This window comes from Corylus avellana, chromosome 11 (assembly GCF_965113065.1).
Source record: "Corylus avellana chromosome 11, dhCorAvel1.hap1.2, whole genome shotgun sequence".
NCBI lineage: Eukaryota > Viridiplantae > Streptophyta > Magnoliopsida > Fagales > Betulaceae > Corylus > Corylus avellana.
Window position 1 is genome coordinate 13611015 of NC_142500.1, and position 12127 is coordinate 13623141.

At 38.3% G+C, this 12127-nt stretch overlaps 2 protein-coding genes across 2 annotated transcripts; both read left to right on the top strand.

Moving 5' to 3' along the window:
• The first annotated feature begins 689 nt into the window (after positions 1 to 689).
• Positions 690 to 3098, top strand: LOC132164975 (G-type lectin S-receptor-like serine/threonine-protein kinase LECRK1). Its single transcript, XM_088511884.1, has one exon. The coding sequence runs from the start codon at positions 714 to 716 to the stop codon at positions 3096 to 3098; it is 2385 nt and encodes a 794-aa protein (XP_088368010.1). The 5' UTR covers positions 690 to 713.
• Positions 3099 to 6016: 2918 nt separating this feature from the next.
• Positions 6017 to 8416, top strand: LOC132165016 (G-type lectin S-receptor-like serine/threonine-protein kinase LECRK1). The gene has a single exon (XM_059575529.2). The coding sequence runs from the start codon at positions 6029 to 6031 to the stop codon at positions 8414 to 8416; it is 2388 nt and encodes a 795-aa protein (XP_059431512.2). The 5' UTR covers positions 6017 to 6028.
• The last annotated feature ends 3711 nt before the right edge of the window (positions 8417 to 12127 follow it).

A 12127-nucleotide genomic window follows, 5' to 3' on the forward strand; every position in this document is an offset into this window, starting at 1 on the left:
ACAAGTTACTTCCATTTGAAAAATTACTTATTGGGTTTCTAATTTTTAGAATTAATTTCCGGTGTTGCTCATAGTGGCAAGCATTAATCAAGTCCTTCTGTTCTATTACCGTAATAATCTTCCTAGAATTTTTAATACCAAATATACCCTCAAGTAGGAAAACTGCAAACATACGCAGAGGCAGGAAAGAAGTAGAAAACTTATATAGAAAGATTAATGAAAACAAGAAGAATTAGGAAAAATTAAAAAAAAAAAAAACAAAAAAATTACAAAAAAAAGTAACGGCAATAGAGGCCGGCTAAGGGCACTTCTAGTCGAACTCATGACACGGCCCACTCCCTCGATCGACATGCCGATAGTGCTTTTTCATATATATATAAATCGTGTGATGAACACATAACCACGTCCACCCAGTCATGTATCCATGCCGATAGGCTAATTGTGTGATGATACATGATACTTGTGAATTGTGATGATGACAATAAAATGAATTGCGTTTAGTGGTTTCACTTTATAGGAACACTTGATCCCTCAGTCAACGTATAATCAAATGTGTTAATCCGTCCAAAGCGAAGAAGACAATTCTACCTTCGTTTAAAACTTGAACATCCTGAGCTCTTATAAAAAACAAACCTCTGTTAATCTCTCTTCCTCTTAATTGAATACAGAAAACAATAATAACTATCATTTTGTTTTATCCCCGCCACCCCCCAATGGCTTCTATATCCATTGTTTTCTTCTTCCTTCTGTTTATACCGGTTTCAGGTACTGGAAGACCTCAACCAAATCAATCTGGCCGTATAAGCCCGGGCACTTCACTCTCTCCCTCAACTCAACCCTCTTCATGGCCTTCTCTTCATAACCGATTTGCATTTGGATTCTACCAGCTGCAAGGCACTGCTGGTTATGCGGTAGGAATTTGGTTGGTCGGTAAACACAACAAAACAGTGGTGTGGACGGCAATTCGTGATGGTCCACCGATCACCTCCAATGCAACGCTGAATTTTACCAAGGATGGTATGCTGCTTTCGTTGGGAAGTGAGCTCATTACAAATGCAACAGGTTCAGTTTCTTATGCCTCCATGCTCGACAATGGCAATTTTGTGCTCTATGCCAAGGATTCTAAGATAGTTTGGCAGAGTTTTGATCATCCTACCGACACCATTTTAGGAGGCCAGACTCTGTTCCCTGGCGGTCAACTCTTCTCCAGCTTAGTCAATAGTGACCAGTACTCAACTAGATCAAGGTTTCATCTCTGGATGCAAAATGATGGAAACCTTGTTTTATACCCAGCAAACACTGCAGAAACCTCATATGATACTTACTGGAGCTCAGGGACTCTCGGTTATGGTTTCAAGTTTCAGCTTTATCTTAATAATACGGGCAATCTGAATATCATCGACGGCAATAGTTCAGAGATAGCTAGAACCGTGAATGGAAATAGCGCATCTTCAGCCTCCCACAATGATACTATTTATCGTTCAACTCTTGATTCTGATGGAATTTTCCGCCTCTATTCTCACAACTATGATGAAAGTGGCGACTTCGATGTATCGACTTTATGGGAAGCGCTTACAGATCCATGTGAAGTGAAAACTTTCTGTGGTTTCAACAGCTATTGCACATTCAATGACAACCAAGCATACTGTCTTTGCCTTCCTGGGACTGATTTTGTAGATCCGAATGACAGGTCTCTTGGGTGTGTGAGAAACTTTTTAGAAGGAGTATGTTCAGGTGGAAAAGAAAATGAAGCCTTATATCGGATAAAAACCATGAAGGATATGAAGTGGGGAGATCGTCCTTATGTTGAGGCACCAATGTCGACAAAGGAAGAATGCAGCAAGTCTTGCTTGGAAGACTGCTATTGTGGGGCGGCACTGTTCAGCTGGGATGGGTCTTGCAGCAAACAAAGTCTTCCACTGCGATATGTAAGAAGAAGTCTAGGAGAGGAGACCACGGCAATCTTAAAGGATGGCATAAGAAGCCTTAAGAGCAGGAATGAAACCAATAATCAAAAGAGGCCACTCGAGGTGATCGTACACAAAACAACAATAGTTCAAATTCTTCTTGTGACTTTTGGTTTTACAGTATTGTCATGTGTTGCCCTTGCAATCTCCGGCCTTTTCGTTTTCAAGAGTCGAGTTCTAAAGTACCGAAGGCTGTTAGAAAATGGAAATCTTGGAGCGAATGAGGAGGTCACATTGAGATTGTTTTCGTATAATGAGCTCAAAAGAGCAACGAATGGCTTCAAAGAAGAGATAGGTAAGGGCTCTTTCGGAGCAGTTTACAAAGGATCACTATTCAAAGGTAGAAGACTTGTTGCAGTAAAGAGACTAGAGAAACTAATTGGAGAAGGTGAAAGAGAGTTCCTGGCAGAGATGCGAGCAATTGGTGGAACCCACCATAGGAACTTAGTTCGTTTGTTGGGTTATTGTGCCGAAGGCTCTAAAAGGCTTCTGGTTTATGAGTATATGAGGAATGGCTCCCTTGCCGATCTTCTTTTTAGAGCCGAGAGACGTCCAGATTGGGATGAGAGAGTGAGAATCGCACGGGATGTTGCAAGAGGGATCCTCTATCTACACGAAGAGTGTGAGGCTCCAATTATCCATTGTGATATAAAGCCTCAAAACATTCTGATGGATGATTTTTGGACCGCCAAAATCTCTGACTTTGGGCTGGCAAAATTTTTAATGCCAGATCAAACTAGGACCTTCACCGGGATTAGAGGGACAAGAGGGTATTTAGCACCTGAATGGTATAAGAACACCCCAATATCAGTGAGGGCAGATGTTTACAGTTATGGAATGGTGCTCTTAGAAATTTTATGTTGCAGAAGGAACATAGAACTTAACGTATCAAATGACGATGAGATTATTCTTTCTATTTGGATCTATAAATGCTTTGTTGGTAGAGAGTTGGATAAGATTGTGCGCGGGGAAGAAGTAGATAAGATCACCTTGGAGAATATGGTTAAGGTTGGACTCTGGTGTATTCAAGACGAACCAGCTCTTCGTCCTTCCATGAAAAGTGTCCTCTTGATGTTGGAAGGGATAACCGAGGTATCTATTCCTCCGTGTCCAGCGCCTACATCCACGTAAACTTTCGCCTGCAAGAAAAAATTAAATCCCATTTCATATAGTTTTTATTTGTTTTATGTATTTTCCTGCACTCATCTCGTTAGGGGATATGTTAGCCCTCTCACTTGCCAACTATTCTATTTAGAGCTGGATTGTAAGTATTGTGTTAAACATGTATTTATCTTTCATCAATAAAATTATGAAGAAAACTTTGTCGCGGTGATAGCCATCTACTTTAAAGCTTCTCATTTCTAATGCAAATTCTTCCAATATTTATTAGAATAGTCATTCCCACAAAGTATAATGGTGGCAATTAATGCTTTCAGGGTTTTTATTTCTCAATTCGGATGCTCTCTCAACATATATCATCTCCGGTCAAAATCGAGTAATGCTACAAGTTTTTCTTGTATCTCTCTTAAGTCCTTTCAAGAATGATGTGACTATTAAAAAATCATTGGGCTTGTGATTGATCATTATTGAATTTTGATAAAATAGTAATTTTAATAGCCACATTATTCTTAGAGGGACACAAGAGGGACGATCTAGAATTACTCGTAAAAATCTGTTCCTACAATATAAGCTGGAAAGCTTTCCCAATTTGTTTGGTGATGACCCAAGAATTTAATCAAATTTCCAAAAAGACCCTAGCTATAAAATTAAATTCCTAACAAAACCATTTCTTTTTCAAACCCAAAAATGAACCAAAAAAAAAAAAAAAATCATTCCCATGGGGTGGCTGACTACCCTAACAAAACAACTGAGCGTGGTGTGACCAAAAACAAAAAATAAAAGTAAAAAATAAATGTTTTGATTTTTGGATCCCTAGAAATAAAATAAAATAAAATTTTTTTTTTTGGGAAAATGTTATTCTATTCTTAGGGGAATAGCTATTCATTACCTCTTCTAGAACAATAGTTATAACTTATAGATCACTTTTAGGTGAATAGCTATTCCCAATAATGATGCACAACCAAATGGACACAAATGTTTTTTGATCGTTTTGGAGGAAATATTTTTCGACCTACTATAATAAGTGATAAGTGTCACTCAACATGTTTGGGTTTGTAAAAAATCAATGTTTCAGTTTCTAGGTTAGTAGAATGGTAATAATTGATTGTTAAGAATATTAAAGAAAGCATATGAAATATGACACTTGACGCTTATTAGACTAGGTTGGAGAATATTTTCTCCATTTTTCCACCCAACCAAATAATAGAATAACTATTGCATTGGAATAGTCATTATATTCTTGAGTCCTTTCCTATGCACTAGATGTGACCTAAAACACTACAAAAAAATCACTCATTAGCGGCAACATTTTGAAAGTCCAATAGTCGGCGCCATTTATCTTTAGCGTCGATGTGTCAATGCTAATGAAGTTGACGCATGTAATCCGATACTAATGCTTAACATTGTCGACGCTAACGATGACCCATCAACTGTTGATAATATTTTGGTGTTAACATTGAGAGATTTAGAACCGAAACCTTAGGTCGACGCTGATGAACTATTATCATTATACCGCCCCAAAATGAAATAATTAGTTTTACTTAACTAATAGTATTACTTGTTGTTTTTTCAATTAATTCAATTACTATGATGAACTATATATTAGAGTATACGTACTATACTGGAAAGCAAAATTAAATTATATGTGACAACTAATCATGAGACCTTAAATAACATCAAGTATCATCAATATAAACACTTAATAGTCATGACTAAAGCATTAAAAATTAACTACAATCTAAGCAAAAGTTAACAAGGTAAGTCATTCACTTGCGATTTTCTCACTTTGCAGCCTCACAACCTACTAATCTGTAAAATATTGAAGTGTTCCATAGGTAGAAGGAAAATAACGACATAAGTCTATGACTCAATAAGTAAATCACTGTGAAACTAGTTTATGATCTTAAAGATAGTGCTTCAATTCTACGCGTCTCAAAGCTATTTTTTATTTCAAATTCTTGCTATTTCTCGGGTAATATTTTCTTAAGGATTTCTGTGTTGTTTATGTTTCTCCTTCACATTACTTCCTAACATGATCTTGGGTTGATGATTGTCTCCAAATCCAGCTGTCAGTCCCTATTATTTGTCTTGCCCTCACGACTCTGTCTCTATAAATGATGTAGGACGATATTTAATTATATTTTCGATAAAAACGAAAGGAAAATATCAAAAATAATATTTGATCAGCACCGCTTGATCATAATTTTACCCGTTTTCAGACAATGAAAGTATAAAAGGAAAGATTGTCAATTTTATATTATGATTTTATTTTTATTTTTTTAGGACTTTATTTCATTTCCTTAATAGGGTTAGAATTGTTTTTATTATTTTCCTTTCCTTATTAGGATTAGGTTTACTATTACTACTAGGATTATGTTTATTTTCTCTACAAGTATTTATCTTTTATAAAAAGTCTAGCTTATTATATAAAACTCATTCATTGAATCATTATTAAATCAAAGAATTTTCTTTCAAATATTATCTGGAGTTTTATCTTTCTTTTAACCTGTGAATTGTTTTTATCTTTTAGGTAAAAGAAAAAAACGTTTTTCTTTACCGAATCAGAGACGCCGCTCTTTGGTTAATTACTTTAATCTTCCTATGTGTCACTGAATGAATGGAGCAGGTAGAAATGTCTCTTCTGTACTCTCTCTTTCTCTCTCGGTCTCTCCGTGGGACATGACTGCAAAACGCGTGGTGGTGGAAAAAGACGATAAAGCCTACGAAAATATTATACTGGATGGAAAGGCCTACGAAAAGACCAGAAACACGACAGAAAAGCTTTTATTCCTCGCCAGACCAAATGGAAAGGCAAAAATCACTGTTGAGAGGCGATTGGCTTTTGTTTTGTTTTGTTGTTTTTTTTTTTAATTATTTATTATTTTATTTTTTTATATATATATAGCGTTAAGGTGATTTTTTCCTCCCTCAGTCTTTGCATCATGGCTTCCATACCTGTTCTACTCCGTCTGCTTGTTTTCCTACTTTCTGATTATGCAAACGCTCAACGCAACCACACCAACAAGATATCCTTAGGCTCTTCGCTTTCACCGAAAGCAAACCGTACTTCATGGCTCTCACCTTCTGGCCGTTTTGCATTTGGTTTTTACCCACATGGTGATGGCTTTGCCATCGGCGTTTGGCTGATTAATCAAACTGAGAAAATAGTCACCTGGGCGGCCAATCGAGATTATCCACTTGTCTACAAAAATGCTACACTGCAACTAACCAGAGATGGTCTACAGCTTCGAATTGGAGCAGACAAGGAGCGTACAAAATACATTGATGATGCGCCTGCAGGCAAGACGGCTTCAGCTGCGACGCTTGATTCCGGTAATTTTGTGCTCTACAACAACGATTCTGATGTTATCTGGGGAACCTTTTTTTATCCAACCGACACCATATTAGGTGGTCAGAATCTGTATACTGGCGATGAACTAGTTTCGAGTGTGTCTAAGTCAGACCAATCGAGTGGGCAATTTTCTCTTCTTATGCAGGACGATGGAAACCTTGCGGCCTACCCTGTAGACATCTCGCGTCTACCATATGACATTTTCTGGTCTTCTGGAACAAACAACAGCGGTACCGATGTAATGCTGACTCTTAATCGTTCAGGCGTTCTTTTCCTACACGGAGGTCATTTGGGCGTACGCATTTTGGCAAGTAGCCACTATCCTGACAAGAAAAATGGAACTATTATCCACCGTGCAACACTTGATGCGGATGGGATCTTTAGATTGTATTCACACCACTTTGAGAGCGATAATAGCTCAAGTATGTTGGTGGAATGGTCGTCGTTGGCTAACCACTGTGAAGTCGGCGGCTTCTGTGGATGGAGTAGTTACTGCTCAGGAGTGGGCAACAAAGCACAATGCAACTGTTTTCCTGGATTTGATTTCGTCAACCCCAGCATTAAGTTCCTCGGCTGCTACAGGAACTTCAATGACAATGGTTGCAGACGTCGTGAACATCCAGCGATGCTGTACCGCATCGTTTCTTTGGAAAACATATTGTGGGGTGATTATCCTTACTCATCGGAACAAATGAAGAAGGAAGATTGCGGCATATCTTGCTTGGAAGATTGTAATTGCGGAGCCGTATTATATAAGAGTGGTGGTTGCTACAAATATAAACTTCCACTTAGATATAGTAGAGCAAGTAAAAACATATCAGCTATGGCTTTCTTCAAGGTGATTAAGGAAAATATCAAAGCCCCTCCAATCCCCTTACCTCCAGAAATCTTTGGTCCAAAGATCGAAAGGAAAAGAGGTCTGATTTTGATTCTTGCCATAACCTTGGGTTCTATTTCATGCCTTTGTTTCATGTTTGCCATCTATACTCTGTTTAGATACAGACATCAAGTTTACAGGTATAGAAGTCTGTCAGAAAATACAAATTTGGGATTGATTGAAGAGTTTACTTTGCGATCATTTTCTTATAATGAGCTTGAGCAAGCAACAGATGGCTTCAAGGAAGAGTTAGGTAAGGGCACTTTTGGAGTTGTTTACAAAGGAACTATACCTGGAGGTAACAAAACTATTGCTGTTAAAAGACTAGAGAAATTCGTGGAAGAAGGGCAAAGGGCATTTCGAGCTGAAATTACAGCAATTGCAAGAACTCATCACAGAAACTTGGTTCGATTGCTTGGATTTTGTATGGAGGGCTCTAGAAAGCTTCTTGTTTATGAATACATGAGCAATGGCTCACTTGCAGATCTACTCTTCAAGGCTAAGATGCGCCCCATTTGGAAAGAAAGAGTAAGAATTGCACGGGATGTGGCCAGAGGGATTCTCTATCTACACGATGAGTGTGAAGTCCATGTCATCCACTCCAACATAAAGCCCCAAAACATACTTATGGATGATACATGGACTGCAAAGATCTCTGATTTTGGGTTGGCAAAGCTATTACTGCCAAATCAATCAAAAACAGCTGTGGAGGCCGAGCGGACAGCTGGGTACATCTACTTGGCACCTGAGTGGAAAATGAACGCCTTGATATCAGTAAAAGCAGACATATACAGTTTTGGTATTGTGCTTTTGGAGATTGTATGTTGCAGAAGCAGTATAACGGTAAATGTTCCAACGACAGATGAGATAATTCTTTCTAGTTGGGTTTATGACTGCTTTATGGCTGGAGAATTGGAGAAGCTTGTTGAAGATGAAAACATGGACTTCATGACTTTGGAAAGAATGGTAAAAGTAGGGTTATGGTGCATCCAAGAAGATCCAGCTTTGCGTCCTTTAATGAAAAATGTAATCTTGATGTTGGAAGGGACAATGGATGTTCCCGTCCCTCCATCTCCAGTTGGTTCCCTTGTTGTTTCATAAAATGATTATCCTTTTTTTTTTTTTTTTTACAAAGTTTATAGTAATCAACTAATCATCCTATTTATGTGTATGCATGTGTCAACAAAAACTTGTATGTATGCATGACTATATGTATTATACACTCTAGCCTACTTTCTTTTTCTATAGTACACCCAATTGATGCCCTGCAAAATTTAATTTGTTGACATTTTCTTTTCGAATTTGAGGTCTTATGCGTGAATCTGATGCTCTTAGGCCAAGTTACATCCCAATTATTACCTGATGTGTGATATCGCTCGATTGATTAACTATTTAAGGACCTTGGACAGATAGGATGAAACAAATCGAAAAACAAGGACAATAACGAAAAGTTAGGAAGTTCCAGAAACGAACTAAATTTACCAAGGTTTGACATGTGGCAAGCTAATGTAGACCAAAATGCTTGGGAGTAAATGAGGAAGACCGGAACAAATAGTAGTGTGAAGACACCCCGAAAGATGGTGACGCGATCCCAGACTCGCGCTATAGCAGAGAACCGTCCGTAAGGGTCTAGTACTGCGCTCGATCACACGATCGAGCGCAACGCAGGGGACGTTATGTTATTTTTCGCATTTTATTGGTTTAAACTGACTTTATTTCATTGTTTTATTAGGATTATGGTTTGGGAGTCTATATTTCGTGTTTTAATAGATTTAAGAGTCTTGGGGCTATATATACATGCTTATAGCCTCTAGAAAGTCAGTTTACGTTATTTTATCAGTTTTCTCTAATAAGAATCCTCATAGGTGAGTTTTCTTCAAATTTTCCCTTGAAACCCTACATAAACTCTATAGTTTTGAGAAGAATTCTCAAATCTTTGATAGACTCAAGATCTAAGAATTATTTATCTTTCTTCTTGTACTATTTTATTTGCTTCCCACCTAGTCAGGCTGCATTAGTTGGTATCAGAGCGCCAGTTACTTTCCATAACTCCAAACACAAGAGGAAAGGGCAACCGCTATGCAAGTTTGCATGACGTGCATGAATGCAAAGAAGCAATTCGTGATAAACAAGAGGTGACACGGAGGAGACACGAGGAGGAGCAGTTGGCAGCTATGAGGGATCAGATTGAAGACCTCACCACCCAACTGGCCGACGCACGTCTCCACGACAGGCGTCATCGTCGACCCACACCGCACGCTTTGGAAGAGGAAGACGAAGACGACGACGGGTATGGATCTGAAAACCCTTTTGCGAAGCGCTGAAAGCAGGGATGTCAACCCCCTGAGCGAGCTCATGCTAATCGGTGGGAAAGCGGATTCAAACTTGATATTCCAGAATTTCAAGGGGGTCTTAAACCCGAGGAATTTCTGGATTGGGTGGCAGCACTTGGAGAAATTCTCGACTTCAAGGGAGTGCTTAAAGATCGACGAGTTTCTTTGGTCGCAACCAAATTCCGGGGTAGGGCTGCGGCATGGTGGCAGCAGTTGAAGCAATCAAGGGCGCGGCAAGGCAAGAGGAAGATCAACGATTGGGAAAAATTGTTGAAGCACATGCGGCCCACCTTTTTGCCCCACAATTACATCCGAACCATGTATCAACGGCTACAGAATTGGAGTCAAGGTTCAAAGTCTGTGGATGAGTACACGGAAGAGTTCTAAAAACTGTTGACATGAGTAGATCTATCTGAATCGGATGATCAACTAGTGCCCTGGTATATTGGGGGTTTGCGGCCACAAATCCAAGATACATTGAACCTCTTTGACCCCGTCAATGTTTCGGAGGCCTACCAAATTGCGTTGTTAGTTGAGAAGACGTCGGTGCGAGGTCCTTTAAGCATATTGTTGTGCAAATTTTAATACTCGCAAGTGTACGAATTAATATGTTTTGCAAGTGCGAGGTTGAACCCACAGGAAATTGTGTTTTTGAAAGAGCAATTTATATCTAAACTAATTAAATCCTAATCTAGTTCCAAAAAGGGTTTTGATTTTGGTTTTAAAAATTAAAAGACAAACATAAACTAATTAAAATAAACTAAGAGATAAAATACTAAGGTTAGAGAATTCACACTCACCGAATCATAACAACATACTTCCATGTTTATCAATATTAATCTAAAGTTCTCACAATTAAAATCTTAGATATATTTTACTATGCTTCAAACAATTAATAAAAACCATCCCATATATCCATTCATTGCACAAATCACAAGAGGAATCCAATATCAATTAAATCATTAGATGTATCCGTAAATCACAAAAGATATCCAATCTTAATTGAAACACCAAATGTATCCGTAGAACAAATCATAAGGGATATCCAATTATTTAGGCAAATAAAATCAAGCAATCAATTATGTGAAATTATCTTAAATCATCAAGTGTATTCTTCAATCACAAAAGATATCAAAGAATCACTCCACACATTGAAAAGAAGTAAAACAACTGAAATATTAAACCAAATAAAATCAGATAAATAAAAACTTACATGAAAGTATTGATGTTCTTCATCGGTGAGGCTTCATCCCCAACCTTAGTTGGAAATTTAGCTCCACATAAAAATAAAATATAAATCTAAAGAAAACCTAAACTAAAAAGAGAAAAACTGTAGAATTTTGTTCTCTGGAATTCTATCTATTTTCTTGAATGCAAAGAAGTCTATTTATAGGCTTAGGAAAGTTCTAGAAGCCCTATTAAACCTAGATAATTTGGAGGTCTGTCTCCCAGTCAAAATAGAAGTCTGAAATCGGAATAGGATTCGTCACATTTGTGCCCTTTTATTGTGGGGCAATTTTGGCATAGTAACCGTCCGAATTAGGAAAATTATATTTCATAACTAATTGTAGTATTTTGAGTTAGCTTTCTAATACCGCTTGAATCACTTCAATCCGATATTTGAGCAGAAAGTTACCATCAAAATACTGAGACATGTGTAGAATCTGAATTTGAATCCAATCCGAAATTTTATCCAATCTGAACTTTAATCCAATCTGATCTTTAATCCGATTTAACCTTTTCTTGGATTTGGTTAAACTTAACCACCTCATATAAGTCTTCTCAAAGTATGTATTCTTCCAAACTTTGCATTTTTCTCTTTAAAGCTGTAGTTTTTTTTTTAATGACCTACAAAATACTAAAAACACAAAAGTAATACAAAATATTAAATAACGACACAGCTAAAGGATTAACTAATGTAAATAAAGGGGTCCAAATATGCAATATTTGGCACTTATCACATATTTGGGCATGGCGGTAGTGGAAGCTACAACCGATCAAGCGGTTCATTCACATCTTGGGGAACCACTCAACCGGCCGGTCAAAGTAAAACCCCCACAACTGTGGGGGCAATCAAGCTGAACCGGGGCTAGTACTGGTCCCAAATGCTTTCAATGTGGTGAGCCGGGTCATAGGATGGCAGGTTGCTGCAAAGGAGAGAAGTATGGTAAGGGCCTATTTGTTGATTCGGGGGAAGCCTTTGATGAGCAAGGCGACGGAGAGGACCAAGAGGCAGCTTTTGACGGCAATGGAGAGGTCGCTGGAGAGTTTGTTCATAGGGATGATGGTCCTCTTTTGATGATGAGGAGGGTGTGCTTTACACCCCGAAAGGTAGAGAACGACGATGAGCAGCATCACAATCTGTTTCATTCGACATGTACCATTGGGGGAAAGGTCTGCAAACTCGTCATTGACTTGGGTAGTAGTGAGAACGTCGTGGCGGAAGAAGCGGTAAAGAAGTTGGCCCTAGAGACGGAAC